The following is a 20,162-nucleotide window of genomic DNA, read 5'->3' as shown; positions in this document are numbered from 1 at the left end:
AAATATATTCACATATATACCTGTGCAACCATCATCACCATTCATCCCAGAAATTTTTTATCTTCCCAAACTAAAACTTTGTATCCATTAGACAATAATTCCCAATTCCCTGCTGCCCCCAGCCTGGGGCAACCACTGTTCTAATTTCTGTCTATGAGTTTCATTAGTCTAAGTATCTCATATAAGTAGACTCATACAATATTTATCCTTTTGTGTCTGCTTATTTCACTTAACATCATGTCTTCAAGGTTCATCCAAGCTAGAGCACATATCAGAATTGCACTCCCTTTTCAAGACTGAATGATATTCCATCATATGGATATACCACCACTTGTTTTTCCATTCATCTGTTGATGGATATTTGGGTTGTTTCCATGTTTTTCACTATTGTGAATAATGCTTATATGATCATTGGTATACTAATATCTGTTTGAGTCCCTACCTTCAATTAGTTTGGATATATACCTACAGATGAAATTGGTGGATCATATGATAGTTCTAGGTTTAATTTTTTGAGGAATCACCATACTGTTTTCCATAGTGACAACAGCATTTTACATTCCCACCAATTGTGCACAAGTGTTCCAATTTCTCCACATGCTGGCCAATATTTCCTTTTTTATTTTTTCTGTAATATTCATCAAGAGTGTGAAAACGGTCAGCCCATTTTGACTCCATCCATTGCTACAGTAATTTGCTTCCTGCAGTGTGACCTGACAGCACCTCCCCTCAGCCATGTGAAGGTTGTTTTCTGCTTTGGGGGTTCGTGATACCATGGCAAGGGACCCGGCAGAAGCACTGGGCATTTAATTCTTGTCAGAAAGACCAGCTGTCAGTAACTCCTCCTGGCAGGACTCCTCCCTGCTGCACAGACTTCTCTTACCTGCCTGGAATATTCTTCCTTTGTGTGGTTAACTTTCATACATCCTTTAGAACTCAAATATTACCTCCACAGAGATGTCCTCCCTGACCACCCACTCTCCCCCACAGGATCATATTCCCTGTTCTTTGCTCTTATAGCATCTTCCATTTGGCACAGTTCACCATGACATATTTGTCTGTGTGCCTTTGGCATTAACCCTTGTCTTTCCTGCTGTTCTGTAAGCTCCTCAGGGAGAGGGACTCTGACCCTCCAGTTCACTTTACCATTGCGTTCTCAGCACCTACCACGATCCCCAGCCCACATCAGATGTTCAGAAAGCCTTTGTTAAATGAATTATTTTATTCAATGCTTAACACAGTTGTATTGAGTACCTGTTCTAAAAGTGGGGCTAAAATTCCCACAGTGCTTAAATTCTAATGAGGTAACTAGGTAAGAAAAACAAACAAACACATAATATGTTAGGTTGTGATGGTTGCTATGGAGAAAAAGAGAACAGGATAAGGAGGGCAGGTGCCATTCCGTTAAGTTTCATCAGGGCGGGCTCTGGCAACGTTTGACCGGGGTTCTGGAGGCGGTGACAGAATGAGTGAAGCCTTGATCTGGGAGAATGTGTTTCAGCAGAGGGACGAGAATAAGCAAAGGGTGGCAGAGGAGTAAACAGAGAGATGTCCTGGGCCAAAGCTGGTAGAGAACACAAGGGGAAACTATACCCAGTACTGTCACTACAAAGTTTTCATGGAGGGTGGGAGGGGAGTGAACTCAAGGCCAGGACACTGGGGAAATGAGGTTGGGGAGGCATAACAGGAACCTGGGAAGGACCACAGCCACAGCATCAGCTTCTTCTCAGGTCTTTCCTTGGCAGGACCTTGTCTTGGATTTTCTTGTACTTCCCAGCATCCCTGGCTCGGGGCCAATCACTTAGTAAGTGTTTTTTAGATAGAACTAAACACATTCAAGAATTGCCTAAAATGATTTGGTTATGACAAGCTGGCTCAAGACATGTATATGTCCACCAGAAGACATTTCAAAACACATTTGATTTTAAACTCAAATTGACTTCCTTCTTCCTTAGCACCTCTTGTTTGCTGGCTCTGGTATGCTAATGACATCAGGAATAATCATCTTTCTCAATTTATAAAACATTTCCCCAATTACTACCTCAGCTGAGCCTCCAAACTGCCTTCAAAGCAGTGACCCCAGTGTCCAGAGGCATTCCGAATCGTAGGCTCAGTCAGAACTGACTGGCAGCCTAGCAGGTAATTCCCAATCAGCTCCAAGAGTTCATCTTTACACCTGCCTTTGACATAGGCATTAACATCCTCCTTTCACAGGCTCACAGAAGGAATCTCACCTGCCCAAATCCCACCAGCAAGGTGCTGAGCCAGGTTGAAGCCAGGTCTCTGGGTGCTGGATTTTGCATTCCCCCCATGGAAGCCCTTGATGCCCTTGGGGGAAATTCTCCTAAAACCAGGGCTGACCAGCAGGGGCCCAAGGTTTTGACCAGACATGTCTTCAGGCAATTTCAGGAGCCAGTGTGCTGTCGCAGGAGGGGATGGGCTCCACACCGAGTCCATTCAAACAGCTCCCCAAGGGGCGCCCCCATCCTCCCAGCAGCTGTGGGGAACACTGGAATAGAGCTTCGAATAGGGAGGGGCAATGAGATCCCCTGGCACCCTGGTAAACGCAACCTCCTGAGTTCAGCCCATGGGCCTCTCCTTTAATTGCCATCTCTGGCCCCTGCTTACCTGATCCTAAAGCCTGGGATTTCTGCCCTCCAGTTTCTGGCAGCTGAGAGAAGCAGTGGCCATTCTAGCCAAAGCTGGAACTCCACTCACCTTCCCCTCTCCCATTTCACCTGTCTGTCCTTCCACACTCTCTGGTCACTCAGTCACTTCAGCTCCTTTCACCACAGTTGCTGGCCACCAGAGGCCCACAGATGAAGGGCGATCATTCCCTGGCCAGGAGGAGCTCACATCCTGCGGGGCAAATGCACATGTGACCACACCCATGCAGTGTGGCCAACAGCAATCTGTCCTGGTCAGGGAGAAGCACAGGGGCTGCTAGGGGACTCCTGACCTAGTCTGGAGCTCAGAGTGGGCTTTCTGAGAAGGCTTTCTGGAGGAGGGGCTACCTGCCCGGCTGGGTTTTAGAATGTGTAAGGAGTCTGTCACAGGAAGAGGCTATTGTGCCGATGATTTCACAACAGTGCAAGCTCCACAGGGGAGGGATTTTCGTCTGGATTATTACCCAGTGCCTAGAACAGTGGTTGGTATATAGTAGATGCTCAATAGAAAGAAAGAAAGAAAACAAGGAAGGGCAGGAGGGGGAGGAGGAGGAAGGGAAGAAAGCAGGAATAGGGAGAGTGAAGGAGAAAGAATGAATGAGCCTAGACTGGATGTGTGAAATGTCTGGGTGTATTCCTAGGAGCTTAAAGCACAGTAGCTCCAGGGGCTGTAGTTTCGGCAGCGGGGCTGGGCAGTGGCTTTATCTAATCCTATTGTTGGCAGTGTCCCCCATTTCGTAGCTTCCCACTGGGCTCAGAGCTACTTTGGGGATGGGGCCATTTTTCCTCTCATGATCTCTGTATGTACGCAGGTATTGAACCTGTGCCCTGGTGCTGGAAACACACAGATGACTCAGAGTTAATTCCTGCCCCCTTCCCCAGTCTGGCCTGGGAGACCATAAACAATGGCTACAACAATAGGCAGAATGAGTGGAGAACTATGGAAGTTCAAGCAAAATGAGACCAAGCAAAAACGGATAGAGGGATGAGTTTTGCCCTAGGAGTGAAAAGCAAGGAGGTTTTTTTTGGAGGAGATGGTATCAGAAGGGATGGTAGCCTTAAGGAATAGTCAAAGAAGGGGGTTGTGGTGGGAGGCATTCCATGTAGACACCAGACCCGAAGATGTGGTCCAGGGAGGATGGGGACTGGGCGATCCAGTGGGAAAAGGTGGGTTGGGGTTTTGGATGCTATTCTTGAGTGTCTGCCCTTTCTTTTGATCTGTGTTTGGATCATTGTGCCAGCAACTACAGCCTACTTGGGGGCTGCTGAGTGGTCCTGCTTCCTGGGAACCAATCCATTTCCTCCTCACCAGCAGGCTGGAGGCTCCCTGATCTCTCTGCCTAGACTTTCCCACTGTCTCTTTCAGCTCCACCCCCAACCTTCCCATCAACCTTCCGTGGGGCCTCATGCTATGTCAAGCCCCAGCAAAGGGCAGACCACAGGGACTGCGTGCCTGGCACAGGTTCCTGGAATGCTGCCCCTCCCTTCTTGCCACACATGCTCTGCAAGGAGGAGCTAGTCTTTTTTTAAGGATGCGGAGTTGGGGTGGTGGTGATGGTGAAAACTATGGAAGGAAAATTGGCGCCATAGAATATCAGACTCTTAAGAGATATTGAAGACCTACCCCCTTTTCCCGTTTGTAGATGAGAAAAATGATGTGCACACAGATATGCCTGTGATGCAAGGCATGGCCAACTTGGTAGAGAATGCCGTGTAGCAGGGCCAGAGACGGGCAGTGTTGCTTTAGCCAGGACCTAACCAATATTCAAGATACTCATCATCTGTGGGCCTTGCAGACCCAAGATGAGTCAGGCTTCTTGTGAGTCAGTCTGTTGACAAGCCATCTCTGGCCATTCCTAGCCCATCAAAAATTTAAGTCCAGGGGAAGGGTACGAGTAGGCCAATTTAATTAGTGTAGACTCTAAGGTACCTTAAGTTAGTCCTATTAAATTAAACCGCCTAGGGGAAAAAATAACTGTAATTATTTCCTTCTCTCCCCTATCCTTTTATTTCAACTCCCTTCCAACTCTCATTCACAAAACAACCTTTAAACTAGGGGCTAGCACACAGACAACCATAGACTAGGGTTCAGTGTTTTCCCTTCCTGCCCCCTTCGCCTGTGAGCTCTAGGTCTCTGTAGAGAACAGACTGAGTCCAGAGGCGTTTGTAGGGCCCGGTTGTATTCTAATTTAGGGAGGCTGTTACACTGAGTAGAACATTATTCCAAAAATGCACTCAGTCTCTTTCCTGAACCAATGTAGATCCGTTTGCTGAGGGCCATTTCTTTTTAAAGCCCCTTTTCTCTTTTCAACAGATCAAAATAAGCCAACTTTAATAGTTGGGAATTACTCTTTATTTTATTGAAATTTAGTTCTGAGTTTTCCTACTTGAAACGTGTTTTCCCCAGGACACTGACCTATCCTTTAATTGTTTGGTGCGAGGCTTGTTAGGGGGAGGGGCGTTACTTGTTTATTGGAACAGCGCAGTTAAAAAAAAAAATCAACCTAGGCTAACAGTTTCAAGGCTCCCCTAAAGATGTATCCAAACCGGCAGCCAATCAGCACTTACACAGCTTTTTCTGCTTGACTTTTAAAGAGACAGTGCCTATAGTTTTGTCACATTTAAAGAGAACCGCGCTCTGAAAACAGTCTAAAAATGGGGGAGTCGTCCCCTATTTCGCCAGTTTCTGGTCGTAAGTCTCTAGTGAGGGATACACAGTGTGTCCTCCGGGTTCCCGGCGTGAGCATAAAGGTGTCAGCAGCAAATAGCTGGGTCACTCTGCCAGCCCCCACCTCTATTTCCCATTGTACACCTGGGTCATTGACAATGGAAGCTTCCCCTTCCCCCACGCCTGACTCTCGTCCCCCAAAGCCCAATCTAGTTCCATTTATTTGAAGTTTGCAGATTTCTGTGGCGCGCATTCCGAGTAGCGGGGCGACCAGGTGACGCCCCCCTACCCTGGAATGGCACCATCTCGTTGAAAAGCCAAGGGGCTAACTTGCCAGGGCTGGCAGACCTTGAAATTTGGGGTGCAATCCTCCCTTCTCTTAGCCTAGGTCCCTCGGTCCCTTCTCCCAGGTTCCCCAAAGCACGCCCAGGGCCATTTTTGCGCCGCTCCACTTTGGGGTTTTCCAAAGTATTTTAATGATCTAGTAAAGGAGCAGCCGCGCGTCCTGGCGCCGACTCGAGTTGCCCCGCTCGCAGCGTGGAGCCCCAGGCCCGCTCGGAAGCCAGACTGGGCAAGAGCGAGGACCGGGGGCTGGGCAGCCAGGGTAGGGGGACACCAGGCTAGAGTCTGGGGAGGGGGCCGGGGTCAGAGCCCAGGGGGAAAGGCAGGCGAGGGGAGGGGGAGAGATAAGGGCTGGGCAGGCGCGGGCAGCGGCAGGGGGAGGTGAGGGGCAGATAAGAGAGAGGGACGTGGCGGCTCCGCTTAGGGGTCCGCGCGCCCTCCCCTCCAATGCTGCCGCAGCGCCCTCCCCCCGCCACCCAGTACTCCAAGCCGCGGAGCGCAGGTTAAACCCCCTCCTCGCTGGGGCCGGGAAACCAGAGCTCCCCCATCCCGATTGGTGTCCCCTCCCCACAACTACAGATGGGAGAGGTGCGCACCCCCGAACACCCCCGCTCGCCGGGAGGAGCAGGGGCACCGGCTCCGCGAAGGCGGCCGCAGAGGGGACTGCCTCTGCCGGGGGCTGACAGGGCGTCCCTCCCGGGCGCCCCGGAACCGCCCCCGTGCGCCGATTGGCAGAGGCGGCTATCAATCGCGGGACGTTGACGCCCGCCTCGCTTCCTTGCCCGGGTAGCCACGTTCGGTTGAGCTCCAAGTAGACCAGCGGCAGCGGCAGCGGCAGCGGTGCCGGAGGCGCAGAGGGCGGCGCAGGCGGAGCCGGGCGGGCGGGCGCGCGAGCGAGCCAGCGGGCAGCCGGGCCGGCGGGCGAGCGGCCGCGGCACCGGCACCCCAGGCCGAGCCGGCGCGGGAGGACTTCCAGGGAGATGGGGCCGCGGCCGGGGCTGACGCTTTGACAGCTGGAAAGAGCGCGGAGCCAGCGCCTGGGGGGGAGGGAGGGGAGCGCGGCGAGGAGAGCGCGAGCGAGTGAGCGCCGGGGAGGGGATCGGGAGCGAGGGGGCAGCTCGGGAGCAGCCGGAGAGGTAGCGGCGGCGGCGGCGACGAGGTTCGGCGCCTTCTCTGCAAACCATGTTTGCCAAAGGCAAAGGCTCGGCGGTGCCCTCGGACGGGCAGGCTCGGGAAAAGTAAGCCCTATTTTCCAAGTGGCGGCCGCGCCGCCGCCGGGCTGCGGGCGGGCGGTGGGAGGCAGGTGGGCGGGCGGGCGGGGGCTGCTGCGCCCCGGGCCCCGGCGCCGTCTGCCTGGTCCTTTCCCGAGGCCGCGGCGGGTGCCGTGGGAGAGCCCATTGTTGGGAGCCGGCGGAGGTTGGGGCATCGGGGAAGGGGTGACGGGGGGCGCCGCCGGGTAAGGGGGCACTTGGTGGCCGCGGGGCGTGTCGTGAGCGGGGGCCCGCGGTGAGCGACGGGCTAGGTCCCGCGGGCGAGCCTCGGAGCTCGCCTTAGCCGGGGCACTCACCGCGGTGGCCGCACTTTGCCCACCCGGCGCGGGCAGGGGGCGCGTGGCTTCTGCAGCCCCGACGACTCCTTTTGTCCGCCCGCGGCTTGAGGAGTGCGTGCCCGGGGCTTTGTTTGGCAAGGAACGCTCTCCTTTCCCTGCCCTCGGCCTCGCCACGGGCTCCGCGCCCTCCGGAGCACCGGGCTGGGCAGGGACGGCGGCCCCGGCTCGGCCCTAGGCTTGGGGGACAGTTGTTTGGAGGGGGAGGTGGTGAGGGTGGCGCTTTGCTGCCCCCTCCAGAGCGTGAGGAGCACCCCAGAGTACAGGACTGAGTCTCCCGACCCGATAAACTGGGGAGAGGGTGGCAGAGTGGGTCGGGAAAGGAGGGAAGCTCAGGGGTCGGGTGGCTTGCGAGTTTGAGAGACCTCCCTAGTTCTGGCCCCGATGCCACTTGGAAGTTAAAGATTGGGGGCTGCTGTCCGGCCCTAAAGCTTGAGATAACACATCTCCTGGTTTTCACCCGCTAACTGATCGCACCGAGCTAGCTACTCACCTCTGGTCCCGGCCACAATGGGACAGCGCAGACAGGGCTGGAAGCCGACTGGCAGGGTCCAGGAGTGGGTGCCCCGTGTGATCTGACGCTTTCCTTCTCTCTCTGTACCCCCTTCCCACTTTCCAGGTTAGCTTTATATGTCTACGAATATTTACTGCACGTAGGAGCACAGAAATCTGCACAGACCTTCTTGTCGGAGGTGAGTGGAACTCCCTTAATCATCCAATTTCTTGACACCCCCTCCTCCCCACTATTCTTAGAGCCTTTGTTTTCAGGAGCAGCCACTGTGGCCACCATTTTGAATTTTTATCACCTTTTGGCATTTATTGTTAGTTGGTCTAAACAGCCTTTTGGCTCTGGGAAGCCCCCATCCCACTTCCTGTCTTCTGCTCCTCTAAGCTGCCTCTGCTCTCTCCTTTCCAGATTCGATGGGAAAAAAACATCACGTTGGGAGAACCGCCTGGGTTTTTGCACTCGTGGTGGTGGTAAGTTTGTGTGATAGTTTTGTGTATGTGTTTGTTTTGTTCTGAGCCCGGGGTCCAAGTGAACAAAGATGGGAGGCCTGGACAGGCCCCACACACGTCTTAGCCCTCAGCTTTGCAAAGAACTGGGCACGGCCAGGATGCTCATACCAGGACAGGTAGAGGAGGGAAAGGTCAGAAGCAGCTGGTGCCTGAAGTTTTTGCTGCCTCTTCCCCTCCTGTGAGAACCTACTATAAATCGAGCCTGGTGTTTGGATAGAAACTCCTTACTTTTCCATCTTGCTCTGGGGCACTAGTCAGGGGCTTGAAAAAACCTTGAAGATTTGTCAATTCTGCATACTGCTTTAATTAGAGGGAGTGGGGGTGGGGTGGGGCTGCGGGGATACCAGGTCTGTTTTACAACTGGCCTGTCCCTTCCTTTTCCTTCTATGAGCTCAAAACCTTGAGAAAAAGTCTACTGGGGTCTTTTTCTGGCACCAGGGGAAAAAGTAAGAAGGGGCTGCCACTTCTTTTAAAGATACTGATTCAGACTGCCTGGACCTCATCTCCTCTATACTAAACACCCCGCCCACTCCATCATCCCTAAAACCACGAAGTTTTATTGTGAGAACCCTCACTGGTCCACGTTGACCTCACATAGTGCCTGTTAGTGGTAGTTAGGGGTTCTCTCTTGTTTGTGACCCTCTTCTAGGCCCCTGGACACTGTGGATCAGGACCACCCCCAGGTCTGTTGCTGTGTTGGTTTGCCGCAGGCAGGAGGGAGGCTTAGGGTCAGCGGGAGCAAGCTGCTGTGTGTGTCAGACGTGGGTGTTTTGTGGGACCTATTGGTGGAAAAGAAAGAAGAGTTGGCTTTGGATATTTTGGTGGAGTTCAGGAAAACGGAGGGCTGTGTCTTGGGATCTTAGGGATCTTAGCTCCTTTACCTGATGTAGGTAGCTCATGTTACTGTTTCAAGTCCTTTTGAAATGTGGGGGGATGAACTGTCTCTTCCAACCTGCTCTGAGAAAATGAGTTTTTAATTATTTCTGTCAACCTGCCTACTGCCAGTGTTGGAGGCATTTGGTGTGGCATAAGGACTCTACCTGTAGGAGTGACGATGGATTTTCTCAGGTTGTTTTTGGAGAGGAGTGAGTGGATGGGGTTGGTGGGTCACACCGTCATGGATTTTGCAGAAACTTAGGCTTGAGAGTAAAAGTAACCTAGAAGGAAGGGGCTGGGGAGTTTGTAGTGTTAGAGATATTTAGTGTGTGGAGTTAGTAAAGTATGTGCAGTTTCAGAGGATAGAAAGGAATGCTCTTGAGCCGCCCTTTGCAGCTAGTAGAAGCCCCCGATTTGCCTCTTCTATCCGTATCTCCCAAAAGTTCTCCAGCCTTTTCTCAGCACCAGGAATGTTGGGTTTGTGGTGCTGCAGACAGTGGTGGCTCTGAGTGACTATTGCTTTGGTCTTATGAGTTAGAAATTGCCTCATGTGATTTGACACCAAGCAAATGACCATGGTTTTTGGGGAGAGAGGAAGCACTGGAGCTGATCCAAAAAGGTCCAGGCTGCATTGTTCACACACCTTGAGTAAGATTGCTTGTCTGATGACTGGCAGAATGAGAGGTCAAGGTGGTTTCTTCTGTGCTGCTTCTTGTAATGGGTACAGGAGCACTGGACCAGAGAGTCAACTGCTATTCTGGTGTCCATTTTACCCTTCAAGCAGGTTCCTATCCTTTGGTCTTGGGTTTCTGACCTGGGAGGGTTTCTAAGGCCCCTTGTTAATATCATTGTCTATCCTGTGTTTGAAGAGGGTTTTACTGGTTGATAGGACTTGTATTTCTGTTCTTATGCAATACAAAGCAGAGTGACCATACAAAACCATGAAAGGGTTGAGGCAGAGATTTCTAGTGCCATCCCCTGCCTTGTCCCACTCCCCCTTTGCAGGGGAGGTGCCTCTTTGAGGAGGGCTTTCTATTTGAATAGGAGAGGATGAGATACTTGGTCGCCATGACCTCTCCTTCAGCTAACTGATGCATGTTCTTTAGTGGGCAGGGGAAGGATGGTTCTTGCATAAGAATATCTTGGGAGAGGTCCTGGGTGGTAGTAGGGGCACAATGGGAGGAGGGGGGTGTGGGCTCTGGAATTAAGAATCTATAGGTTCGCTTTATTGCCAGTCACCCAGATTGCAGCACATATGAATCATAGTCCTGACTTTAACAATTTAAGCTTCCTGTGAGATGTAGCCATCTTGGTTTGGGGAGGGGATAGAGCGAGCACAGATGGGACAGGCATGAATTCTCATCTGAAGTCCCACCTGTCCCATCTGAGCATCTGTGAGCAGGTTGTACCAACCTGTTGGAGCCTGCTTCAGTGGTTGCATGAATAAAATGGGGATAAAATCCCCTACCTTATAGTGCTGTGGTAGTCATAAGCTAGGGTATGAGGCCCCTAGCACATAGTAGGTGCCAGTAGACGAGAACTATTACTCTTAATTACAAATGACTGGCTTGCCAGAAAAGATCGGGTCCATTTTGTTTTCTAGGCTGAGCGTGCCCGATGAAGGCTGGAAAGGTGGGATCGAGCCTTTGGGAGACCTGGTGCTGTTAGCACCATGCCTTGTGCACTTGCCATTGGGCACGCAAGTAATAATTAGTAACCTGATCTTAACTTTATTTTTCGACTTGCAGCGTATTTTGGGACCTTTACTGTGCAGCTCCTGAAAGGCGAGACACTTGTGAACATTCAAGTGAAGCAAAAGCCTTTCATGATTACGTGAGTAACAAATTCTTAATCCTGGCAATAATTACAGGGTTGGATAGCTCTAACTTCTTCGGTACCAAAAGCAAACACACAGCCAATTGGCAGTGGTCTTTGTTTTCGCCTTGCCTTTCTTTCTGTTCTGCCCACCTCACTACGGGCCTTGCCCCGTATTCTCCCCCAGCAGCATTCGAACTTGGTGAACAGAATTTCGTAATGTTGTAATTATGCAAAAGAGGGTAATACCTATCTGGAGAATTAAATAGTGTTGTGTAGGGCATAACCATGTATGGGTTATGTTCAGAGTGGACAGTGAGGAGTTGGTTTAAGAAAAAATGGACAGAACCAAAAAAAAAAAGTATGAAACTTGTGTTTTATAGTAGAAGGGGTGGTTGAATGAGAATTTGGTGAAATGGACTCTTGCATTACTTTTCCAGGGGTCAATCTTTCAAGTTATGTATTGGGGTGTATATGTGTATTTGGTGGTTAGGGCTCATGTTGTGTACACTGAGACAGTGTATATACTTGGTTCATAATCCTGTGTTCAAAATATTCTTACAAAGATGAAAGTTAATTTCATCACATTATAGTACATCCTACCCAGTCATTCCACCCTCTACTTGGATGAGTTAGGGGTTATGAAATGCTTCCAAGAGATGTTAGCCACATGTTTATCTCCTACAACGGTCCCCTTAAAAAAAAAATTAGACTACAAACCTGGGTTGGAGTCAGACTTTATGATCCGGTGAAAACAGGTTAAGATTTCCTGGGGTAGGTGGATGGGGTAGCATCTCAAGATCTTACCAGCCTTCTGCCGGTCTTTGCTTCCCATTGGCCTTGTAGAAGGTTAAGTGTGTGTGCATGCTTGTGTGTGTGTACACACATGTGCATGTAAGAGGTGATTTACTTGGCCTTGCACTTCTGCTGGAGGTGGGTAGGAATGGTCCCCAAGGTCTAAGGCATGGGAATTGGGTTCTAGGAATGGTCCCCAAGGCCTGAGGCATGGAAGTTGGGTTCTAGGAATGGTCCCCAAGGTCTAAGGCATGGAAGTTGGGTTCTAGGAATTGTCCCCAAGGTCTAAGGCATGGAAGTTGGGTTCTTGAATGTCCCGGCCACCCAGTTGGCCAGGCCCTCCGTGTCCCATGTACAGAGTTCGAAACTGGCCTAGGAGACCAGACCCATCTGGTTGAATTTCACAAGTGTCAAATCCCATTACTATGAATATCTTTATGGTGCAAATTTCTCCTGTAATACTAGAAGTTAGAGACTCAGCTGGAGGCTCACAGGTTTGAGAAAATTCAATGTTTAAAAATTTTGCTATAATGGAAAAATTAATGCCCTTGGAGTGGAATGCTGAGGAAATTGACCAGTTCTTATGCCCTCTCCCAGACTGAAAAAGAGAGGCTGGCAAATGGTTACTTATGGCCTGGTAAACTTTTAGGAGTAATAGGTGAGGTGACTGGTTCACTTGTGATGTGGTTCTTCTGGGAAAATCCATGGTGGTGATCAAAGGGTTTCCTGAGCAGGAGGTTGGGGAGGAGACTACGAGGTACATTCGCCACATAATCATGGTGAATTTGACTTTTCTTTGTAGTAAAGATCTTGCATATTTATTTATTTATTTTTAATCCATGGGCAGCCAATTCCTGTGGTCAGTCTTTGCTGTACAAGTAGTTTCATTTTAGATTGGGGGATGGGTGAATGTGTCTAATTCAATTTCTTGATGTTGGATGTCTATGCTATCTTTTGTAAGGCATTCTTCAGAGAAGTTGGTGATTTTTAACTAAGTTAAATGCACTAGTAAGACTGGCAACTTGTGGTTTCTTTCATTTGCCATCTTGAAACAGCATGGTGGCAGCGATAGCTCACATGGGCTTGCTTTCAGTAATAGAAGGGCAGCGGAATTGTGTAGAGATTGCTGAGGTTGGTGTACACATTTAGAAGATGCTGCTAAGAGTGGCGGTCCCGCTGATTGGGGCTCAGGGTTCACAGATTTTAGGATCAAAACCTTCATTCTGGATTGGACTCCACTTATTGTCCTGCGGCTTAAGAGCCGGGTCGTGGGGGAGGAGGGATGGAGTGATGAATGGGGTCAGGACGGGAACATTGCCACTGTGAAGGAGATAAGGGGTGGCTCTGAGTTGCAAGGGTGACAGAAGCAACTGGAATATTAAGAAATATTTAAGAAAATTAAGGAAAGGAATCTTCTCTTTGTCATCCTCAAATCTCCATGTGATCTCTCCATGTCTATGTTAGCCTTCATTCCTTCTTGCTAGAATTACTGCTGTAGCGTCTTTCTGGACTCCCTTCCTCTTGTCTGGAACATGTGTGCCTCTTATCCACTCAAATCCTAGCCATCTTTTAACTTCTCCATGCAGGACTTTGTGATAGTTTTCTGCACATACCTTCTGATCAGTTTTCTGATCACCCCCTTCATCTCAATGTCTATAAAAACCATCTATTCAAAGCCTTTGTTGGTGACTTTCCATGGCCTGGCCCCTGTGCTGAATGCTGTAAGTTCAGCCCCTCATTTAAGCCTCCAGTGGCCCTGTGAGAGAAGGTCCACTCTGTTTTGCAGGTGAAGAAACAGAGGTACAGAGAGGTTAATTCACAGGTGGTAAGTGGTAGAATTAGGATCCAAACACAGGTCGTAAATGACTCTAGAATCCATGCTCCCAGCACTGTCCAGGCCAACACCAAGTGGTATTTGTTTGCCCCTGTTCTGACTAACCTCTCCTTCAGGTTTGTCTTTCCAACCACAGCTTATTAATTTTTTCCATGCCGGAGAACAGTTCATCTACAGAGCTACTCATCTCTGTAGCTCCCACAATACCTTGCACACAGTAGGCATGCATGCTAATTGAATGAAGAGATTAAGGAACTATGAGTAAGAAAAAATCTGTAGATTGGGGACAGTGAGTAACTGGAACAGCCAGTGGATATTGGAAGATGTTCTTCTGGTGACTTGGTTTTGCTGGGTGATCTCGGACCAGGTGATTTTAATGTGGGGTAACTCGTTACCCTAAGCCCTGTCTACAAGATACAGTAGAGCGTGAGTGAGTGGAGTAACTGCCTTCTGTTTTCCTTAAAGGGAACTTAAAAGACTCAAGGTTTGTGTGGGAGTCTGTGCAGCCCAGGTACCTGGCCAGTGGGTAGTAAGTGCTTGTTGGCCGGGATGAGGAAGTTGTGCCCGACTCCTGTGGGGATGCACAGGCAGATCCTGGTCTCAGCTCCCTTAGGGAAATGATTTTGTGTTCCTGTTGTTTGTCTCCCCTTCCCAGTGCCTGGGTTAGGGGGTCATGAGATTTCAAAGGTTCCTCTTCAGTTAGGGTCCGGCTGGAGGGCCTAGAATGAACCAGGTGACTCAGCGGGGAGGGGGGTTTAAATCTTCTTTGAATTGGTGAGTTTTTATTTGAGTCACAGTCTGTTTCTCTCCCCACACCTGGCAACCTCAGTTTTCTTGGCTCACTGTTTATGAGGCTGAACACCCTGATGTTGACCTAGAGTGGACTTTTCTGAGAAATTGGTTTGCCTCAGGTCAAAGGAGCTCTGTGGCTGTGGGGGGAGGTGCTCAGATCATGCCTGTGGTTTCCTTGCTGTTGCCCTTGGCTAGTGTAGTGCTTCTCGGAGCCTTGGCAGGAGCTCTGTGGGTCCCACTGGGCTCTCTTAGGTGCTGTTGTCTGGGTCCTGTCCTTTATGGAGTGGACACTCCCAACTGCCATCTCACTGTGGGCCCAGTGGTGTCCTGGCCACCTTCTCCACTTTGATCTCCAAGTTCTGCGGGGTTGGTAGAAGTGTCTTTGGTGCTTTCTTAACTCCCAGCACTCCCTTCACTCTTTGTGGTAGCTAATTTTGTGTTTCCTTTGGTGGCGAGAAACAAGTGGAGTAGGTGAGGCCCTGAAGTGGCTCTGAGCTGAAGGTGCTGGACAGCAGTGATGGCTCCTTGCACTGCACATGGGGCTCTGATTTTTATACATGGTTGTGGTTTGGTTTCACAGCTGCCTCGTTGGTCAGGTTTTACTAATCAGTCTCATCCCTCTTTTACAGATGAGGAAACTGAGGCTGGAGTTTAGATGGTTTGTCCAGGGGCATGCAGCCAGCGGGTGGCAGAGCTGGGGCTAGACCTCTGTCTTTCAAATTCTACCTCTCAGTTTATGACAACACTCATTTCATACAGAATCCCTTTTAAACAGAGCGAGAGTGTTTGCATTTGACCCAAAGTGTCCCCATATACATTCACTGAAGCAGTGAATTTAGCAGAGAATTGAAGTGAAGCCCCTGCGAGAGAAATTGCAGAGTCACTGGCAGAGGTGGGCCCTGTGCTTGGGAAGGGAGTTGATTTGGTGCTGTGGCTGTTTTGGCAGGGAAAACGTGGTAAAAGCTATGGCCTTTCTTTCCAGAAAATACATGTGTCCTCACAAAGAAGACCTTGTACGTGATTTCAGGAGGTTCATGGACTGCTGCCCCAAATCTGAAGCCCTTCTGTGATACCCAGTGAAGGACTTGGGGAGTGTAGCGGACATGGGTTCTCATAGCCTAGGCGAGTCTTGAACCTCAGTTTCCTTGCTCTGAGGTTCCATTCAGCAGAGCTGTTGTGAGCCCCAGACTGAGCAGGGCTAGCTCCCTCAGAGGCCTGTGCTCCCAGCCGGCAGGACTCTGCTGACCACCCCCCGTAACTGCCAAGCTGTGAGCCTGTGTCTCCAGGCAGGTTGGTAAGAGGAAAGTGCCCCAGAGTCCTGGGCGTGGATGGGAGCTGAGGTATTTGTGGCTCTGTGGGCAGGGGTCCAGTGTCCTTGGTGGGTTTGAAATAGCAAAGTGATATTTGAGAGGGCTCTCGTTGGATGTGCTGAGCTGAGGTTCTTGCCAGGCAGGGAGTGTCCATGCCTGCCAGAACCCTTTGTGGGCAGGAGCATGAGAGGATAGCAGTGCAGGCAGGAATGGGAGGAGGCTGCAGCTGGGCTCTGAGTAGCCTGGGGAGTGCTCTTCCCTGAGATAAGCCAGCCAGCTATCTGCCCAGAGGTCCTGGCAAGTTCACGCCATTGCCTTTGGTTCTGACCCTTGGCACCCTTGTGTGGCAGATTAAAAAAACAAAACATACACACAGTTGTTTCTTTACACACTCCTCTTGGAGCTTAGGCTTTGTGTTGTGTCCTTTCTTCAGGCTCCCACCCATTTGCTGCAATTCCTCTTAACCCCAGAGGCCGCCAGACTCCTCCTCCTTCAGCAGCTAATTAAACGCTAAATGAGTAACTGGAATTGCATTTTGCCAGAACCCAGGCTGTGCAGCCACCTTAATGGGTTTCAAGTGGCAGCGAGACCCCAAACTGCAAATCCTTGCCCTTTAGTTCAAGTCGGAAGGTGGGTGGGAGGGCTGGTGGGGACCCAAACAGAGTTTTTGGCAGTGGTCACTTCATTTGAACTCCAAGACCAGCCGTGTGCCCCAGTCTTTGCATAATGCCATCTTTGTTAGCTCAGCATTTGCAAACTTGGCCCAAGAGTTAGCTCTGTGCCAGCCACTTCTCTGAAGGAGCCAGGAGACATCCCGCTTTCCCTGCAGTGTCCCTTAGGCTGTCTTAATCTTCCCAGAGTGAGTTCTTTAGTGGGGACCTCAGGCCAGAGCTGCCTGCCTCTTTCCCTCGACCTCCTGCCTCTGTGTGTGAGTGTGCGTGTGTTTGAGTCTTAAGAGGGAGGTGTGTGTGTTAGAGGGCCTGTCAGCTAAGATAACAGAAATGTACACCAGCTGTAGCCTTTATAATAGTGTCTAGGGTTTAGAGTATTCAGAAAAATTAATCTTTTGTAGCTTGGTAATAATTCTGACCATGGCACAAGTGCATTAGGTGATTAACATAAACTTCTTTATTGCGTGTTGCTGGGAGCTTACAGCAGACAATAATGATTGTTTTTGGTTCACTGGGGTAATGGGGTTTTCTGTAGCGCTAGCAAGATGAGTTTTAGGAATGTTTCTCTCCCATGTTATGCTTTTCTTTTCCTGGACTTTGAATCCTCTGGATTTTGAAGGGTTTGGGCTCTTGAGTGGTGGTTGGGATGCACACCTGAGTGTAGCCCCGACTCTTTCATATCCGGGCAGAGTGGACTTTCAGATCCTCCGTTTCCCTCTCTGAAGAATGAGGAAATGGTGGTTCCTTTGGGTGGCTATTGTGAAGGTCGATGAGTATTATATTTGTAAAATGGTTGTTTCTCTGTGGCTAGTGTTTGGTGAGTTTGTTTCCTTTCCTTTTGGCAGCTCTAAAGTTTTCCCTAAAAACTTTTATATGATGGGGACAATAGCATATTTTTTTGGAAGAGCAAGTTTACACATGAGAACTGGATACTTGAATTTCCCAATAATGTCCTCTGGTGCCTGGGCTCCCCTGTGTATCTCAGAGTCCTCCCCCAACACCAGCTGTCTTGTCTCACACCCATACCCCTGGAAGGGGCAGAGCAGGCAGTTCTGCCACAGGCTGGCACTGATAAATGCTCCCCTGAGATGTCTGCGCCCCTTATCTGTGTTGGACTGAGAGGTCCCGTCCCACTTCTGTGTGTTGCCACTGAATTGTAAGACCCAAAGGACTCGCAGCTTGGCATCAGCAGAAATCTGGATTCAAATTTCGGCTTCACACACCTTGTTAACTGAGGGGGCCTTCCTTTGTAAGGTCTGTTTTCTTGACTATACAAGAGGCACAAGGATCATCCTTGCTCAACCCACCATGGGGAATCCAGAGAAAGTTGCACTGTGTGAATGCCCACAGGGTGAATAGATCAAAATCCCCTGTTTGGGGTCTCGTCATCTCCCTCTTTGGTATGTATCCTGCCCTGTCCTCATTTGACTCTTGATTCAGCGAGGAGTCCCAGAAAGGAGCCCTAAGGAAAAGGTGAGCTTGGGGAGGCATGTGTTGGCCTCTGCAGGTCCACGGGCACCTTGGCTGCTTTCTCTTTCGGCTTCCTGGGTGAGCCTGAGGTCTTGGTCAGTTGGCTCCCAGACCAGGAATAGAAGACACTGCTGAGTTTGAAGGTGTTGATTAAGTCCGATTACTGAGTGCTGGCTTTGCTCACGACCTCTAGTTGAAGAGACAGGTGCAGCCCAGGATGTGTTAAGTGCAGATTGATCTTGTTCTTCAGAGAGACCAGGACAGAGTCAAGGATAGTGAGAGTAGGTAAATAGTCCCGCCCCATGTAGTGGCCAGGAAATGTATTTAATGTATGTATAGATAGGAGAATTGCAGACGAGGGAACTGGGGGTCACCTGGTCATCTTACAAGTAGGTAAACTGGGGCTCAGAGAGGACAGATGCCCCACCTGAGGTCACCTGCAAACCCAGTCAGAATCCAGGACTCTGTCCTTTGAACTGTGCTGCATGGCTGTATTTACAAGCTGTGCAGACTTGGGCACTTTAATTAACCCCTTTGTGTCTCCGGTTCCTCAGGTGGAAAATGGGATTAATAAAGTAAACCAGCCTCATGAGGTTGGCCTGAGGAGTAAATAGGCATATGTGCACATGTGCCGGGTGAGCCATCATTGGCTTGCTCATCTATTGACTAGCACTCTGGATCCCTGGGTTTGAACCCCCTTTCTTTTAAGTACCCTTGAGTGATTGGAGGGTGGGGTGACACACGCAGTCTCCAAACCAGCCCTGGCGCTTGGGAGGAGGAAGTAAGATTGCCCCTGGCCAGCACCTGGCCTGTGCTGTTCACTTAGGGTCCATTTTGTCACTTCTCTTGCTCTAGGAACCTGGAACTTTCCCAGCCCGCTTTGACCCTTTCCCGTGGTCCCTACTTGATCCCTTATCACCTGACATGGTTCTCCTGCCAACTAGCCCTTCTGTAGAGCAGGTGCCATCCTGGAATGTGGCTGCCTCCCCCAGGCCTGTCAGGGCCTTCCCCATGGGAACACCCCCCTCTTTTATCCTTTTTTCCCCCAGGAACTCTGTGTCTCTTATTCACTTGATACTTGCTCCCTGGAATGGGAGTGATTTGGGTCAAGGTTGTATCCCTTCCCCCTCCTATACTGAAAGCTCCTGAGGGAAAGGAGCCTTTATCTTCACTCCCTTTCAGCCATCCCACACTCCTGGGGCCTTGAATAAATCCCAAGGTTGGTGAGCTAGACTCAGGGCCTTGAGAAATGGGAGGTTTGATCCTTGCCCAGGAATCAAGTGTATTAAATACACTTTTTAATGGAGATAGACAAGTGGCACATGGTAATGCATTGTTTTGCAAATTGAGTTGTGACCCATCAATGCCTGTGAAACCAACTTAGTGGTTCAGGATTGGCAGTTATGAAATACGAAACAACTGTATCACACAGAGTAAACACTTAAGTATTGTTTCAGGAAACTTCTATTTTCAGTGATTCATGCATGCCTATCTATAAATGAATGTGTGCCTGGTTTGTGACATAAAATTCTGCCTTATTATGGGTCTCGGTCTAAACTTTGAAAGCTACTAGCCCAGAGAGGGCTGAGATTGAATCTTGGGACCTACCAGCTGGTGACTTAAGCCAAGTGACAAGCGACAAGCAATTGCTCACCTCAGTTTCCTGATCTGTAACAAGGGGAATGATTCCCAACTCTTGAGAGAATTGTTTCCCCACCAGAGTGGTGTCTGGTGGTTCGGTGCCCTTGGTACCTCTGCCTTGGGTGGTTGCTGCCGTACTCTTACTGCATCGAACACTAGAAGGTGCTCAGCATATGCTTGCCAAATACTGAATAAGTAGTAGTTCCCACTGGGAGTCTACAGCTTGTCCCTGCTGGCTGACTATGGTGTAGCTCCTCCCGCCTGTCTGCACATGAAGCAGGGGCTCCCTGGCCCCCTGTGGAGGGTGTTGTCTGAACATCTGCAGGGTTCAGGCCCCAGCTGCAGCAAGAATCTTGAGAATAGTTCTCAGGGCATCCTGGCTGACCCAGGTTGACCCAGCCTCCAAAATTCCCTGTCCCCTCCTGGTGACAGCTGTTTGCACAGCTCCTGCAGCAGGCTTTGTGTCCCCCTGTTCTTTGTGTGTTTGGGTGAAGCGCCTGACATTTCGCTTCTGTTTCACAGTCCTCTGACCTTAAGAAACACGGCTGCTCCCTGGGGCCCCTGTCTGAGGTTTTCCTCTGATCCTTCTCTCCCAGTCACAAAAGGCTGTTTGAGAGACCAGGCTCTGGGGTCACCAACCTCCCCCATGCTGCGGATGC

General features: G+C 50.2%; 1 protein-coding gene across 6 annotated transcripts in view; it reads left to right on the top strand.

Moving 5' to 3' along the window:
• Positions 1-6,729: 6,729 nt before the first annotated feature.
• Positions 6,730-20,162, top strand: part of SSBP3 (single stranded DNA binding protein 3) — a 156,486-nt gene continuing 143,053 nt past the window's right edge. For 4 of the 6 annotated variants that reach the window (XM_037021898.2, XM_037021896.2, XM_037021895.2 and 1 more), the window contains exons 1-4: positions 6,731-6,914; positions 7,902-7,974; positions 8,199-8,260; positions 10,924-11,008. In XM_037021898.2, coding sequence (XP_036877793.1) covers positions 6,859-6,914; positions 7,902-7,974; positions 8,199-8,260; positions 10,924-11,008 — 276 coding nt within the window. In that variant the 5' untranslated portion in view covers positions 6,731-6,858. Of the gene's footprint in view, positions 6,915-7,901; positions 7,975-8,198; positions 8,261-10,923; positions 11,009-20,162 lie in introns of all 6 variants that reach the window. The other 2 variants (XM_037021897.2, XM_037021891.2) reach the window with 1 other exon arrangement.

The sequence above is a fragment of the Manis javanica genome, chromosome 4, assembly GCF_040802235.1.
Source record: "Manis javanica isolate MJ-LG chromosome 4, MJ_LKY, whole genome shotgun sequence".
In the NCBI taxonomy this organism is placed as follows: Eukaryota; Metazoa; Chordata; class Mammalia; order Pholidota; family Manidae; genus Manis; species Manis javanica.
The sequence above is the reverse complement of the archived record's forward strand: the minus strand, read 5'-3'. Positions and strand labels throughout refer to the sequence as shown.